Raw genomic sequence first — 17,273 nt, 5'->3', positions numbered from 1 at the left:
GTCCAGTAAAGGGGAGGAACTTACTTTATGGAGAAGGAAATTGAGAGTTCTTTTGCAAAATTCATTGGGGGGGGGATCAAGATTCTTCCTGGAGTTGCTGGGGTAGTTGATTTCTTGAACATTGTGCTTCTCACATCTTTTCCCCCTTAGGGCCTGTAATTGATTATTCTTTCCTGTTGACCTTCTTTTGGGAGCTATAATTGGGCATCTGCTAGTGTCTGTAACTGACAATTCTTCCTGGAAGGGACATTGGTCCCTCTTAGCCTCCTAACTACTTTAGTGAAGTCTCCCCTGTAGTAATTTTCACATTATTAGCTCCCAGGTTTTAAATGGCTGCTCCATTAGAGTTTTAACAGTTTTGTATCACTAATAATGAGGAACTGAATGTTCCCACAACTTAAGCTTTTCCTCCTTTTTTTTTTTTTTAATTTTTATTTATTTGTGATAGTCACACATTGAGAGAGAGAGAGAGAGAGGTGGAGACATAGGCAGAGAGAGAAGCAGGCTCCATGCACCGGGAGCCCAATGTGGGATTCGATCCCGGGTCTCCAGGATCGCGCCCTGGGCCAAAGGCAGGTGCTAAACCGCTGCGCCACCCAGGGATCCCTCCTCCTAACTTTTTTATCCTCCCCACAAAACACACATGCCCTAATGTAAGTAGCATTAGTGAATCTTTGCTATACGTTGTCAAATACAATTGGTCTAATTTAAAACAGCCAAAAATGAACATGTTCATTTGGTTACCTATTTACTATTTATTTGTCTCACTTGTTGGAAACTTTTGGCGCTCCCTTTTCCTAATTGTATTCTTTTGGCAACTTAATCTCTCCTGGCATCTTTCCTCATCTGGAAGGAAGCTGAAATAACATCTACCTCAGAGTTGCATTATATATGTAATGCACTGAAAACAGGACCTGCCACCTATATTCCAATGCCTACGTTTCTTGACCACTACCAGGTATTGAATGGGTGATGTTAACTGGGACTGCCTCTTAAAGTTTCTTCTAATTGGAAATAGCAATTCATTCTTTTCTTACAAAAATTAGTGACATAGGGCAGCCCCGGGGGCGCAGCAGTTTAGCGCAGCCTGCAGCCCAGGGCATGATGCTGGAGTCCCTGGAGTCCCTGGATGGAGTCCCACGTCTGGCTCTCTGTATGGTGCTTGCTTCTCCCTCTGCCTGTGTCTCTGCCTTTCTCTCTGTCTCTATGAATAAATAATCTTAAAAAAAAAAAACATGAGTAATCTTTATTAAAATAAAAACAACAAAAATTAGTGACATAAAAGTGGCAAGGGGTATTTTATGAATTGGCATGACTGGTCCCATTTATGGAGATGAAGGCTTTTATTCTAATTTTGTATGGCCTGTTTGGCTGTTCTTTTTGTTTATATAGCCTTAAGAAGTCTCTGTATACTCATGTGTTTTTCTTTTGAGGCTTTTCAATTTCATCCCCCCACCTTTAGAAATTTGCAATTAGACCTTATTGTGTCTTAAAATATTTACTACATCTATTTATGGCATATGAATGCCAAGCCTTTTTCCAGTTGCTAAACTAATTTTGACACCATTTATTAAATCACTCTTCTTGGGCTTTATGATACCATATGGTAATTTTTTTTAGGGTCTGAACAAATTGTTCAGGATTACTTCATAGAGGACTAATACATTTTATTATTCCTCAGGACTAATACCCTGTAGTTTCTTTTTTTTTTTTTTTTTACCCTGTAGTTTCTTGCAAGAATTTTTTGTATCTTTTCCCTGCAAATCATTATAAAATCTTTTATAGTGCTGAATCTATAAATTAATGTGAGAAGACATTTTTATACTAGTTCTTCCCATCCAGAAACATTCACTCATGCTAGACACTGGGATACTGTCATGGGTCAGACTCACTTTGGGCAGGAAACATAACACAGGGGAGCATCTAAGTCCAATATTATAGATGGCAGGGTTCATACTTGAGGGCTTATCTGAACTAGGCAGCTGGTTCAAGAAAGGCCCATTAGGTAAGAAAATTCCAAACTGGTAGATTCCAGGACCTCTGGTTTGCTGTGACCAGACCAGCTACTGTTGGGGAGATTCTGGGAGAGAAGAGACAGGAGAGGTCACCCTAAGAAGGGTGAATAATGCCGGCTTCACAATAGGGACCTCTAAAGGAATTTTAGAAAGATCTCTTGGCTGTTATGAGAAAAGGAAGCAGGCAAAGTGACTTGTCTAGGTTATCACCAAAGTAGGCCAGAGTACAGATTAAAAGTGCTCCAACTATAGTGTAAGCAGAGCAGAAGGGCATATGGGATAAAATAGATGTCAACGTTAGACTGAACAAGATTGGGGTGTGAAGACAAAGTAAGGCAGCTATAACTTCTGAGCTCCAAAGGAGACAAGCATACCCTCAGAACTCCCTCTGTGACTCGACATCACCATTCCTTGGAGGTCTCCTGGAACTGCTTCCATGCTTTCCAACCCTTTTCCCATCACAGCACAAGCTGACAATGGGACTCTTAGATACCAGCTGGGAAGCTCCAGCTTATATGGTACAATTTCAAAGATATATATGATAGACCACATTATGGTCAGAATGTTGGTGTCTTTCCCTACCAGACCCATCATAGAGGGCAATGGCCAATGAAACGAACAAACATGTCATTTCGAACAAAATCTTTAGAAGCTCTTGTGTTTTTCAACTTGTCCTTTCCTCTGCCGCGGAGCCAGCATGTGGCAGCTCACCCATCGTGGATGTGAAACACAAATGAGAGAGAAACCATTATTGCAGTGAGTCACTGAAGTTGTGCAGGTTATGGTGACACCATATTAGCCAGTGATAGCTGACTGATGGAGCAGACAAAATCATTCTTCTGGCACACCTTTTATACAGTTGTCATAGTCCATTAAGAATAGTCAATTATAGGGATCCCTGGGTGGCGCAGCGGTTTGGCGCCTGCCTTTGGCCCAGGGCGCGATCCCGGAGACCCGGGATCGAATCCCACGTCGGGCTCCCTGCATGGAGCCTGCTTCTCCCTCTGCCTATGTCTCTGCCTCTCTCTCAATCTCTCTGTGACTATCATAAATAAATAAAAATTAAAAAAAAAAAAAGAATAGTCAATTATATCAACAGTGGTATATATTTAATAATTTTCAGAATATAAGCTGCATAGCTTTTTAGAATAAAAAGTGATATAACCTCAGGTACATGCTTTAGGACACTTGGTTAAACAACAAGCAATCTGTGTCTTTGATGACCACCTCAAAAATGTGGCAAACTTCACAGTGTAACTTGAAAACAGATGTGGAGATAGACAATTATACATCATGGCATATTGTCTACAAAAGAACATTCTGACAACTTAAATAGAACACAGCACACAATTTCAAGTATTCAAGCAGTGTTTTTTCTGGCCAAGTAAAAACTGTCTAAAAACCGCTGATGTATTTTGACTTGGGGGGGGGGGGGGGGGGCGGGGTGGAATGTAGCTGCTTATTTTTCCTAAAGACAGCATTTTTTTTTTTCCAGAATGGGACTGGCTCAGTCCAGCTTAAAAGCATTGGAGGAACAGCTCTTCCTCTTGTTAAGAAAAAAAAAAAAAAAAAAAAAAGAAAACCTTAAGAAATAAATACAACAACAGGGGTGGGCTGTGGCACTAGGAGGATGAAATAATCAAAGGGAAAATCAGCTTCCCATCATTGCATAGTCTCCTGAAGCAGCAAATGTGAAAGACAACATGGAAAAGCTACTTCATTTTCCCATCACCCAAGGGTCAGGGTCATTCTGACCACCTGGGCCCCATGACTGGTTGCTTTCTGAGAACCCCTATAATGCAACCTACCTACCCCCTCCAAAAGAAGGTATTTCCCGTCACATGAAGCACAATGAGAAAAGATACACACTCAGGACTCCACAAAGCTGCAGTTGTCTCAGCCTCTTGATAGTACTTGGATACACATTATGGGCTTGGCAAGGTGGAGCCTTAGAGCAGAGTCAGAAGGGGAGCTGCCTTTAGTCCTTTGTCCAAAGGACTGGGACAATCCTAATTCTAGCAGCTGCTATCGGTAGGTGTCCAGGGCTCCTGCAAGAGGAAAGAAGTAGCTGGTCCCAGGTCTCCTCTTAGGCCAGGGCTTCCGACATCAGACACTTGCTGCTGCTATTCCTTCACTGACCCAGATTTCTTACAACTGTAACCCAGGCAAAGCAGGGAGCCCCAGGCTTGCTCTAGCTCTGAAAGCACATTATAAAATAAAATGTACATTGTAATAAAAACTTTCTGTAGCTAATAAGTGAATTTTTATCAATCAGATCAAAAGCACTTGTCCAAAAGAGGGAGCACCTAGCCAGAGACGCCACAGTCTGACCGTGGTTTAAAGTCTCACTTTAGATTGTTCCTTCTCTACAGGTGATCGGAGGCTGCCACCAACTCAAACCACTGCCTCAGAGCATCGCTGAGTGTCTCAGGGAGGGCATTCACATCGCGAAGAATGATGTAGAATGGGAATGGGAACTCTTCCATGTATGATCGGATTTCGGGCATCTCTCCAGGTCCTTTAAATATTGGCACTTTAATATCCAAGATAGAATCCTGTCAACAGAAAACATTTTGATATAAAAGAAAAACCAAACCAGTATCCTTGGCTAGCTTTTCTCTGATCTCTTTTGCTAACAGTTTTTACGTCTCCTATAATCTAACTCCTCCATATAAAATTAGCTTTTATTACTAAGGAACAATTTTCAGAACTCTTACTGAGGCGGCAGATCTCTTTCTGAGCACTCTTTGAGGGAATATGGGCATTAAAAGGGAGAAAAGGGCAGACAAGAAAACCCAAATTTCCTATAAGGAAATTATCCCATTTTCTACATGGAGTAATTCACAAGTCTTCCAACTTGTTATCCAGGCCTTAATGTGACTTGTAGAGACAATGCTTCCCCTGGAACAGAACTGCCCTGTGGGTATCTTTCACTTAGCAACTGCTGCACCTTGCTCTGAGAAGGGCACTGCTGGGATAGAAGTAATTGGAATGGGCTGGGGCTGATCTACAGTTTCAAGTGGATAAGGCCCATTATCAAGGCTGCAGTACCTACAAGGAGACAGTGCAGAGGGAAAGGATGACTCACGAGGGTAGGAGTTGGCACAGAAAGGGTAATCTCTGGAATCTGAATTCTGGCTTTCCTACTCATTACCTATAATAATCTGTGTTTATGTCTTTCACTGCAAAGTGGGAATAATGATCCCTACCTCACTGGGTTATTCACCAAAAAAAAGTGCCTAGAAGAGTGACCCAACTTTTCTGTTATGTACATTATGAACATTAGGGGTGATGATGGTGTGACTTAGGCCATATTTCATCAGATAGGACAGGCTGAAGGGAATCCCCACTTTAACCCCAGAAAAGCAACTTTTTGTAATACTTACCCGTGAACTGGGATTGTCCAATACAACAAAAATGACAAAGATGTTAGCATTCCGGGCGGCCTGGACGGCTGCCAGTACTCTGTCTTTACCCTCGAGGAAAAGGCCACGTCCATCAGAGACCACCAGGAGGAGTTGTGCGGTTTCTAAAGTAGAACATATAGTAGGAGAGGAAGCAGGGAACAAAACAAAAATCCCACTTTTAACAACTCAAATCTACTTGAAGACAAATTAGTGTAGCCTTTCTCTATACTATTAACCAAAGAGATGTCCAAAACCGATGAATTCTGGACATAAACAAAAGGGACCTAAGTCTATTACTTCAGACCCTCCAGTGGGACACAAGGCTGCACAAAGACATATGAAGCTTCTGTCAATAAAACAATTTCTCAAAAAAAAAAAAAAAAAAAATTTCTCTGTCACATTAGATTAATTTCATTATAGCAATAACAAAACATATTTATGGCTATAAAGTATAAACATGGCAGTACTGAGGGGTGCCTGGGTTGCTTAGTTGATTAAGCATCCTACTCTTGGGCAGCCCCGGTGGCCCAGCGGTTTAGTACCGCCTTCAGCCTGGGGTGTGATCCTGGAGACCCAGGATCAAGTCCCAAGTCAGGCTCCCTGCATGGAGCCTGCTTCTCCCTCTGCCTGTGTCTCTGCCTCTCTCTCTCTGTCTGATATGAATAAATGAATAAAATCTTAAAAAAAAAAAAAAAAAAAGCATCCTACTCTTGATTTCAGCTCAGATTATGATCTCAGGGTCGTGAGATAAAGCCCCATTTTGGGCTCCACACTGGCATGGAGCCTGCTTAAGATTCCGTCTGGTCATGAGTATAGTGGGATGAAGCAAGCAGCTTGTGAATGTACGTAACAGAAAAGTATTTTGTTAATAAAAATTAAAAACTGCAGCTCACCTGGACTGGTGTTCTGTGAGGGCTGCTGAGCAGCTGCAAACATGCTGGCTACAGACTCCAGAAACTAAACCAGAACCAGAGACAGGCCGTTAGAAAACTACTGAAATTCTCTTCTTTGTTGCAGAGACTGAAATTACTCCTAACTCTTAAGTGATAATCAAATAACCTTCTCAGATATATAGGCAATCACAGTGCCCCTTCAAGCCACCTGTACTGGGGACCGATGACTCGCACTGCTGGCATCTATCCTTGGGTAGTGGCATTCTCCAGCACAGACCTGCATCTCTAGCATACACGCTATTAGTGTTCTCTAACACACCCTAGAGGAAAAAAAAACACTTCCCCTGGGGGATAAACATAAGACATCAAAAATGCCCCCAAATGAACAAAACAGTTGTCTTCTTTCGGAAGAAAATAATTGAGTAGAAAAAGGCAAGAAAACATACAATCTCTAGTGCAACATAATAAAAATAGGTTAAATCAAGGCAGATATGAAGAGGACAGAATTATCATCCTATGCTGTTTTGAACTTATGTCATCGTGAGCAAGTCATTGGTTTATTTTACATTATTTCTTCTCTAAACTAAATGGGGGAGAAAAATTGGCTGAATTAAGAGTACAGGAAGATGGTTTATTTTTGCAAAAGTCCCTAATCTCTCAAAAAACAGGGAGCAAGAGAATTAGTGACACAAAGTCAAGCAATCTTTGGGGAACTGAGAAAAAGAAGTCATGCCCTATTTGCTAATGGGTGCAAAGAAGTTTTTATTCCCATGGTAAATAGGCTGAAGTCTAGAACTATTCCGCACTGGAAATTTTACCTGTCCTAAAACCGTACTGGGGAGGAGAGAATGCTAAAAATTATGTCTCTGGGGCCCCTGGGTGGCTGAGTCAGTTGAGGTTCTGCCTTAGCCTCAAGTCATAATCCCACGGTTCTGAGATCAAATTCCAGGTAGGGCTTCCTGCTTAGCTTCTCTCTCTCTCTCTCTCTCTCTCTCTCTCTCTATCTGGCCCTTCCCTCACTCATGCTCGCTCAATCAAATAAATGAATAAGACCTTAAAAAAAAAAAACCCTTTTCTAATTAAAAAAATAAAAATTATGTCTTCCCACACCTGCTTAAGAATGACTGTGCAGAGGATCTTTGATGTTGTCAGCATACCTGAGCAATCTTGGTTTTCTTCTGTTGGAATTTGCAAAGTCGCAGAATCTGGGACCCCGAGGAGTCACTGAACTGTTCATGGAATGGATGTAACAGCTTTACGGACTCTCCAAAACTAGAGAGAGTAAAATGAAATACAGTGGGAGTTATTTTTTGTGTGATCAATGTAACAATAGTTTGATTTTCCTACTGGAATTAAAAGGCACCCTTACCTGCACACAGCAATCTGACCCACTTCCAGGAGTGTAAGAGCATTTCCAATCACAGCCAAAGATTCAAATGCCAGCTATGAAATAGAAAGTTAAGGGTTGAAGCAATCAGAATATCCTCTAGATCAATGCCTCTCACCTTTTATTATACCAAGAGTCCCAAGGAAAATGGTATTTTTGCATGGCCCACAGGGAATATCACCATGGCTATTCACAATCAAGCCAGAGGCCATAGTGACTCAGACCCTGTCAAGTATCACAAATCCTGAAACCCAGAATCTATTACACTAGTAGCAAAGGTCTTCTCTAGACATCATCTAATAAAAGTGATCCTAAGAGATTTGGTCCATAAAATTTTTAGAATTTTTCCCTTTGGAGGGTGGGGTTAGAGAGTAGGGCAGGAAGACTACATAAAAAGTAATCTCTTACGGCTACAAGATTCTAAAAACCAATTTATTTTAACCCATATGTAAATGATATCATAATTTTAGAATTTAAATCTCACTAAAAAGGTGATACTTATAGCAGCTAACATCTACTGAACACATATCAAGTGCTAGGCATTAAACTGAGTACATACTTCATTTTAATTTTCACAACTCTGCATATAATAGATACTATTTCAATTCTCATTTTTCAGAAGATGAAACTGACAGCAAATAAATCACCCAACATCATTAGGAAAAAGTGAGGAGCCTGGATTTGAACCTTTTTCAAGAGAACATATGTAGAGATTTAGGTTGTTCATTGATTCATTCTAGGTAATAGCATCAATGCAAAAACCATCAGTCTTCAGTGTCCATAATGGTGATATCCTAATTCAGGCCCTTAAGCCATATGTATATATACTAGGGGCACCTGGGTGGCTCAGATTGTTAAGTGTCTGCCTTTGGCTCAGGTTATGATCTCTATGTCCTGGGATGGAGCCCTGCATCGGGTTCCCTGCTCAGTAGAGAAGTCTGCTTCTCTCCCTCCACTGCCCCTCCCTCCCACTTGTGCTTGTGCTTGCTTTTCTAATGAATCTTTTTTTTTTTTCCTAATGAATCTTAAAAAACAAAAAACCCTTGTGACTAAGAGAGCACTAACTCCAGATAATTTCAGACTTAGAGAAATATACTGAACACTTAAAAAAAAAAAATCAATGATAGATATGTTGTTGTACAAGGTCATAAAAGATAGTTTAACAGTACGTCGCATTTTGTGGAAAATAAACATTGTCATAGTTACTCTTCTGTGGCTAGACAGGAGCATAGCAAGGTTAAAAAGAACAAGTGGGGTCCCTAGGTGGCTTGGTGGTTTAGCGCCTGCCTTCGGCCCAGGGCGTGATCCTGGAGACCTGGGATCAAGTCCCGCATCAGGCTCCCTGCATGAAGCCTGCTTCCCCCTCTGCCTGTGTCTCTGCCTGCCCCCCCATCCCGTGTGTGTGTCTCTCATGAATGAATGAATGAATGAATGAATGAATAAATAAACAAACTTAAAAGGTCTCCAACAGTAAGGGACCAAATTATTTTGAGACATCCTAAATCTGCCTTTTTAACTTCTTTTAAAAATTTGAGGTCTTCTCAAACATGATATCACATTCTAAGAACAGTAATTGGTATTTCAAAGTGCTTTTTGCCAGAACAATATTTTAATCTTCTAGGTGGCCATGAAGCATGGCTTGGGGTCAATTTCTCATTAAACTAGCACTGTGCTTCCTTACCTGTTTGGTATGGTTGTCCACCATGCTAGAAGAGTCATCGATAGCCAAACAAATCTGATACTGGCGTTTACTGGGCTTGGTCCTTCGAAGCCAAATCTTGTCTTTCCGAAATTGACTAGCAATGTATGGAATGACCTTCCTCATGTTTAGCCGCTTCCCGGTTCGATAGTCTCCTCTATTAAATTTACCCAAATGAGGCAAAGATTAGTTAACAACTGCTCATCCTCTGATAACTTTTTTTAAAGAATAAAATTACATTGTAATACTTCATAAACAAGAATACCAAATAACCAGTAACCTGGCACACTCAAGTGTCACTGTCAATTGAGAATTGAGGGCAGTCAGAAAAACTGGATATGTATTTGGCAATAATAATTAGGTCCTTCCAGGTAAGCTAAGACACATTTTAAAAATTAGAAAAATATGTTTGTGCTGATTAAATCTTGGATTCTTTTCTGTTCTGAAATTGTCAGTTTGGATAAATCTTTGAAAAGATCTAAGTGAGTAACACATGCAGCAAGCCTACACACCCATCATCTAAAGGCTCAGCCAATTTTCCCATCAGATGTTAATAAATCAAAGGAACTGTAGTCATACCAAACTTAAAAGACACCTTTTAGAGGTAACATGAAAAAAGGTATAGAATAACATACTGGTGCCTATGCAGCACAAATGGACACCACAAGCCAGTACTGTAAGTGGTTAAGGGCCGAGCTCAATAGAAAGGGTGACAATGCCATCTTTTCAGGGCACTATGAGTGAGTCTAATGGAGAAGACTTACTTCAGCTTGGCTGCCTGGGTAGGCTCTAATATGAGGCGAAGCTGTTCACACAACTGCTGTGAAAGAGGCGCAGTTAAGGCCAGGTAACTCTGCCACATCTCAGCTGCAGCCTTTTCCTGTGACAATAACATGGAAGTTACCCGTAGAACGTCAGAGCCAGCCAAAGTCATTACAGCAAGAGGACACTTGAAGCAGAGCAGTACAAAATGACCTGCATGAACCTGGTCCACAGAAGCTAACTCAAAAGCTTCTCTTAGCAAGCTGCCATCTAGTTCATATCCTTAAAAATGTCTCCTCTTCTACCAAACCCACAACCCTCGGTTCCAAATGAGAAAGGATGAAAATGGCAGAAAATATTGGAATTCATGCCCAAATCAACACTTTATTCTCACTACTTATGAAGCCTATAACCTGTACGCTTCATGTGGCTAGGGAGCTGTGGATGGATATTATGGTGCTATGAGATCCAGCCACATAATCATGGGCTCTCGGAGTCATGTTTCAAAAGCAAAAGCAATGAGTGCAAATCTCTCAACAGTGTGCTTATTGCCTAGACACAAAGCTCCAACTATGGCAGAGCCCTCCTACAGGTCTGTAGTGGGAATGAGGATAGTGGCCGCAAAATATAAACATGTACACATACAGTAAATTTAGGATGCCAAGTCATTAAAAATGAAGCTTCTGACTTAATGCTGACACATTATGTCAGCCAGCAACATTCCAGGTGGCCTATTCTGATAATGACACATTTTGCCTCATTTTTCAACCAATGTCTTATCTGTTTTATCTATTATATACAGTAAGTAGTGGAAATGAAAGGAAATAAACAGGGACGTCTGGATGGCTCAGCAGCTGAGCATATGCCTGAGCCAAAGCTCAGGTCCTGATCCTGGGATCCAGGATCGAGTCCCACCATCAGGCTCCTTGTGGGGAGCTTGCTTCTCCCTCTGCCTATGTCTATGCCTCTCTCTCTTTCTGTGTTTCTCATGAATAAATAAATAAAATATTTTTAAAAAGACTTTTTTAGGGACAGCCTGGGTGGCTCAGCAGTTTAGCGCTGCCTTTAGCCCAGGGCGTGATCCTGGAGACCCAGGATTGAGTCTCACCCACGTCAGGCTCTCTGCAGGGAGCCGGTTTCTCCCTCCGCCTGTGTCTCTGCCTCTCTCTCTCTCTCTCTGTCTCTCATGAAGAAATAAATAGTCTTTAAAAAAATAAAAAAATAAAAAGACTTTTCAGTTTAAAAAAAAAAGGAAATAAATACATCAGCTTCTCTGTTTTAATTAAGCTACATATCTAGTGGCAAAGTAGGCAGAAAGCAATGGATAGGCTTAGGCTTCAGACTAATTATAGCCTCCATATATACTCACTCTTGTACAAGGGTGATGGGTGCTAAGAACCTGTTAAGCTTGCTGTATCTATTTAAAAAAAAAAAAATCAAGGTATCTTATGAAAAGACCAGTGACTTACTTCTTCTGGGTTTCCAGACTCATGTGGCTGCCACATTTCCAGCTGTCTCTCCAGTTCCTGTCTTAGCTCGCTGATATCTTTTAAAAAGGGCTAAGAAGAAAAAGCCACAGGTAAGAGGCAGTCTAGGGTGAAATCACCAACTCATTATCACTGGCTGCCTTCTTCCCAGCAGTATGAACTCCAAATACATAACAAGAGAAACAAAACTTAAGCAAATTTAATGGCACAATAAGAAGATGCCAGACAGCTAGTCTTCTGCTTCCCATTTTGTAAGGACAAGATAAAGGAAATCTTACCATTTACAAGAAATATATCCAGCAAAATAAAAACCAAAGGTATTAATATCAGAATGTTCTTTGATTAATCGAGACTGCTATTAAATCAAATGATTAGGGAAAACAACTCCGTTAAATCTGTTTTCCCTAAGGATTCTTGCTACTTCACCAGCAAAAGCTATAAATTGTCCCTACAGGATTCTCACACAAGGATGCTGGACATGAGAAGAGTAGATCTGAGAACCTGAAGCTGGAGGACCAGACCCACCAGCACAGCCAGGTCAGGACAGATAATCCATCAGGACCCTGGGATTGACTGCTGGAAGAGTGTTATCTATTTAGAGAGAACTGTCACAAAGAGTTCTAAAAACTCTGATATACTCCCAACAATGAGATATTCCATGAAGTTCTAAACACAAACATTTAAAAGCAGTTTATAACTACATTTTGTTAACTTATTAAAGCAGTAATCTGTGAAAATTTTAGTACCTGGAAAACTGTGTCCATGAGGAACTGATGGGCTGTGTGAATGGTCGAATCTCGGCTTCTCTCTGGTTTCTCATTCTCTGTCTCCTCCTGTGATAGGTCAGTCCTGGGATCTTGGTCTTCTTCTGTTTTAACAGCTTGAGTCTCCACCTCCATCTCATCAAAGCCTATTTGCATTTAAGAGAGTTTTACTTACCATAATATTACAAAAAGACCCTTTGCAATTGCCTGCCAATCCTAATAATTACTCAAACCTCACTCCTTCACTCCCCAGAAAATTTCCACATGTTCTTTCTCTTTGGGTCAGTCACTGCCAATTCTTAGTCCACTAAGCTCCCCTCCTCCCCACTGCAATGTCAAAGGCGGCTGTTCTACAAAGAGAAGTAGGGGAGACTCCGAATTACCCTGATAAGCCTTGTAAAACTGTGTGATTCTTTAAACTACATGCATATAGACCTCGGATAAAATTAAAAACTAAAAGTCACATTCCATTCTAAAGATGAGAAAACTGAGGCAAAGAATATATACTCAACAAATATATTTCCTCAACCTATAATGTGAAGAAGAGGCAAAGTCTGGATTCTGAATTTTCATCAGAGCTATGCCATTCCCACTGTTATATAATGGCTGGGCAGTCATAGTTCTAAAACCCGAGAGGACAAGAAGGAGGCAGAAAAAAAAAAGGCCCTTGAATTGGGCAGGTTCTTTTGAATTTGCATTTATTCCACCACTGATAAAGTATTTTTTAATGTGTTAAATGTATGTCTTTTTTTCTTTTTTTTAATAAGTTGTCTAGTAATAATACTTGGGTCAACTATATGTAAGACATTTGATTACTTTTTCTTTTTTTTTTTTAATTTTTATTTATTTATGATAGTCACAGAGAGAGAGAGAGAGAGAGGCAGAGACATAGGCAGAGGGAGAAGCAGGCTCCATGCACTGGGAGCTGGGACTTGATCCCAGGTCTCCAGGATCGCGCCCTGGGCCAAAGGCAGGCGCTAAACCACTGCGCCACCCAGGGATCCCTGGTTACTTTTTCATATGCATTTTCCCCATTCTATTTCTTTAAATATTTTTACTGTATTTTATGCTAATAGTCTATATTTTTATATAATTGAAAACATTTCTCTAATAATCAAGAGTGTATCTTCTGATCATAGCTGAATTAAGTGTACTATTTTGTTTCCTACATATTTTTTAAAAAACTGATGGCCTGAAACTCAGGTTTCTGAGGTGTCCTTGAAGGATAGTGTCTACAACATCACTCCACTTTAAAATATATATATATATATATATTATTTATTTTATTCATGAGAGACTGAGAGAGAGAAGAGAAAAGCAGAGACACAGGCAGAGGGAGAAGCAGGCTTCCTACAAGGGAAGGAGCCTAATGTGAGACTCAATTCTGGACCCCAGGATTATGCCCTGAGCCAAAGGGCATAATCACTTACTGAGCCACCTCAACCACTGAGCCACCCAGGTGTCCCACAACTCTACCTTTTGACTCGGAAGTGAAATATAGTGAAATTATCATAGGCAAATAAGTACCTAGGCCATGGTTTAGGATACGGGAAAACAAACCAGATCAGACTACAGAACACCAGAAGTGATTTCTCCAAGTCAGAAAGCTCAGAAGGGATTCGTTCACTGCAGGACTCACCCGGCGTGGTCCCTGACTTGACCTTCTCTGGTTTCAGCTGCTCTATGTCTGCTGCTCGGAGCTCCTCCTCCTTCTCTGTGTCCAGGAAGGTATCCTCCACCTCCTCTTCCTGATCCCTCCTGGAATCTTCTGTAGACTGTTGCTGCTGCTCCTTGCTGGCCACATCTGCCAATAAAGCATACAAATACATAGAAGCCTAGGTCTTTGCAGAACAAAGTAATCATGAGTGGGTGTAGTTTGTCCTTTTTAGCTTCCAAGGTTTTATTCATGCTGGTTCTCCCGCTGACCAACTATGTGACATGAACACAGTGCTTGGCTTTTCTGTGCCCCGGAAGCTCTACTGACCTACTGATGTCACTACCTATTCTCTACCACAAAAGTAGGATGCTTAACTAGGTTTTTACTGCTATTACAAGAGATTGAACTAGAAAAAACAGGCTGGACAGATGACTCAGCAGTTAATGGAATTATCCTCCATTAACCATTATGAGTGAAGAAACTATAATGATTAAGAGTATAACACAGGACACAGAAGAACCAACACTGAGACTAGCATTGTGATTTGGACAAGTTCTTAAACTTGTCTGGCTTCAGTATCCTCATCTATGAAGTGGAAATATCATAGCTCAGGGATGCCTGGGTGGCTCAGTGGTTGAGCACCTGCCTTCGGCCCAGGGAGTAATTCTGGAGTCCCGGGATCAAGTCCCACTTTGGGCTTCCTGCATGGAGCCTACTTCTCCCTGTGTCTCTGCTGCTCTGTTTGTCTCTCATGAATAAATAAATAAAATCTTAAAAAAATATATCATAGCTCATTAAGATTATTGGAAAAATTTCATGATCATTCAACAGACTCTGAAGAGTGGTACAAAGTAAAGGCTCAATTCATGGTAGCAATGATTATTACTGCTTTATTTTTCTAAAAAGTGAAGTCAGAAGAAAAGTAACTCATGGTAGAGCAATCATTTCTGAAACTATGTTCATGGGTAAGTATCATGAACACTAAATTTTGCATATTAGGAATAAAATACTAAAAAGTCACCCAGAGAACTAGAAGGAGAGACTAAGACTGGTCACTCCCTTGTGATTTTCTTCCTCTTTTCACTTATGAAAAAAACATACACTTCTAGTTCACACCTCCTGCCATTGCAGGAGTGACCTCACAGTGACCAAGAAGCAGTATGTCCAGTACTCAGAAACCCTGAAACTAGTGCTAGGTTTGGATGTGGCCAATGTTATCAAGGATATTAAAAGACTTATCCCAGACCCCGAAACCCTGAACACTTGCACTTGCTGCAGATATCGTTTTAGACCCAAACCAAACTGTATTCCTGCATAATTCTTATTAGAGAGAAAACAGTTCAAAAAAGCCATTCCCACCCCTAAGATGAATTTGTTTATCTGCTGGGCACACAGTCATACAGCCTAGTCTCACAGAGAACTCAGCAAAGGAGAAGCCTTCTCTGAACCATACCATACATCTGTGCATCATAGGGGTCACTGCCTTGCTTAATGTGCTCAAAGGCATCTGCGTCTTCTGCCTGCGGCTGGGGCTGGGCTGGCCCCTGCTCAGTGTGGTTCTCCATATCCACAGTCTTCAGCCGCTTATGCACATGCTCACTGTGATCACCCATGGAGCGTTCATTGTCGGCCTGTCCAGGTTTCCTCTTGAAACTCTGTGGGAAATAGGAAATTCACTAGAGTTTTGTCTATACTGGCAAAAAAGACTTAACATACCTAATAAAGTTAACCAGCCCCCTATGGATGGGCAACCACAGAAAAATGAAATTCAATGCAGCTGTTAAAAAGAATGGGCTGATCTCCAGACAAAAATATAGATCTGTATGATAGACTTTAGATCTGAAATAAAAGGAAAAAACACATCCATACTTAAGTTACATACACAAAAGTACATGTAAAACAAGAAAAAACTGTTGGCAACAATTTATTCTTATGTGGCTTAAAGACAGGAATAAGATGGAAGCTTTTTAGGGGATTGCTTTTTATATATGAATTTCATTTCATGTACATGAATTGTATCCCATTCAAAAAAAAAAAAAAACCAAAACCAAGAAACCCTAATTTTTAGGGTCACCTATGGGACTCAGTCAGCTGAACATCTGACTCTTGATTTTGGCTCAGGTCATGATCTCAGGGTCGTAAGATCGAGCACCACATCAGGCTCCAAACTGGACTCAGTGCTGTGGGCACAGGGTCCACCTGGGATTCTCTCTCTGCCCCTTCCCCCACTCATGCTTGTGCTCTCTCAATAAATAAATAAATGAACTTTTTAAAAACCCTTATTTTTAAAACACAAAAAAGTGGGACAGTGGAAAAAAAGACTGGCTAGTACTAGGCAACAACAGCTAACACTTGGCTCTTAGGCTGCATAATAGGAATAGGGAAGTTGTGTGTGTGTACACACATCCCCATGGGGAAGAAGCCTGGGGTCCTGATATGCTTGCTATAGCCACCATCATGTTTGGTGAAACAGCAAAGCCTGGGAGCTTGGCTGTTTTTAAACCACCACATTCAGGGCATCTTTTCACACATAGCCTGCGCCCAAGTTCAGCAGAAGAGGGACAGAGACCTGTGTGTTTTTCCTGGTCTGTTTCTGGGAAGCCAACCGAGCGATGAAGTTGGATTCATGGCCTTCTGCCTGATTTGCGTCTGCAGCTCCACTTCCGTGTTCCTATGAAATCCAAGCGATGAGAGAATGAAAGTGGAAGATGCCGTATGAGCACCTGGCTACTGTGCTGTTTTATGTGCAGCTTCTCTACTATTTTCCTCTCAGAGTCAAACAATACACCTGCCTCCCTGGTCCAGAACTCACCTATGACTAAGGCGTAGCCTGTGGGCAAAAATAAGAGCATCTAAATCCAGATAGGTCACCCTCTTGAGGGACTTCACTGTGTAAGGCTGATTAGTTCCTTGTTTCCAGAATGGTAATGGCTTACTCTGAAGGCAGGAAAGACCTCTACAAGAATCCAGGCTCTGACATTTACCAGCTGTGCACCCTTGAAATGGTCATTTCACTTTACTGTGGCTTATTTAGATCAAATATAAAATGGAGAGAGTAGTAATGATAATCAGCAGTCTTAGAGGACTATTAAGAAGACTTGAAGTAATAAAAATCCTTAGCACCTACCTAAATGGGTGCTCAATAAATGGGGGGTGGGAAGTACAAGAAGTATAAGTAAGTGTTATTACTGGTGAGAAAACT

General features: G+C 41.1%; 1 protein-coding gene across 3 annotated transcripts in view; it reads right to left on the bottom strand.

The window, feature by feature from the left end:
• Positions 1-3,102: 3,102 nt before the first annotated feature.
• Positions 3,103-17,273, bottom strand: part of MDN1 (midasin AAA ATPase 1) — a 166,527-nt gene continuing 152,356 nt past the window's right edge. For 2 of the 3 annotated variants that reach the window (XM_072832058.1, XM_072832060.1), the window contains exons 91-102: positions 16,641-16,742; positions 15,525-15,726; positions 14,054-14,218; positions 12,397-12,560; positions 11,633-11,722; positions 10,166-10,281; positions 9,384-9,558; positions 7,685-7,758; positions 7,473-7,587; positions 6,316-6,379; positions 5,402-5,544; positions 3,103-4,570 (exon numbers count right to left, since the gene is read on the bottom strand). In XM_072832058.1, the coding sequence (XP_072688159.1) occupies positions 4,382-4,570; positions 5,402-5,544; positions 6,316-6,379; positions 7,473-7,587; positions 7,685-7,758; positions 9,384-9,558; positions 10,166-10,281; positions 11,633-11,722; positions 12,397-12,560; positions 14,054-14,218; positions 15,525-15,726; positions 16,641-16,742 (1,599 nt within the window). In that variant the 3' untranslated portion in view covers positions 3,103-4,381. The remainder of the gene's footprint in view (positions 4,571-5,401; positions 5,545-6,315; positions 6,380-7,472; positions 7,588-7,684; positions 7,759-9,383; positions 9,559-10,165; positions 10,282-11,632; positions 11,723-12,396; positions 12,561-14,053; positions 14,219-15,524; positions 15,727-16,640; positions 16,743-17,273) is intronic. The other variant, XM_072832059.1, reaches the window with a different exon arrangement.

Source organism: Canis lupus, chromosome 7 (assembly GCF_048164855.1).
Source record: "Canis lupus baileyi chromosome 7, mCanLup2.hap1, whole genome shotgun sequence".
Classification (NCBI taxonomy): domain Eukaryota; kingdom Metazoa; phylum Chordata; class Mammalia; order Carnivora; family Canidae; genus Canis; species Canis lupus.
This window is presented reverse-complemented; position numbering and strand designations above follow the sequence as displayed.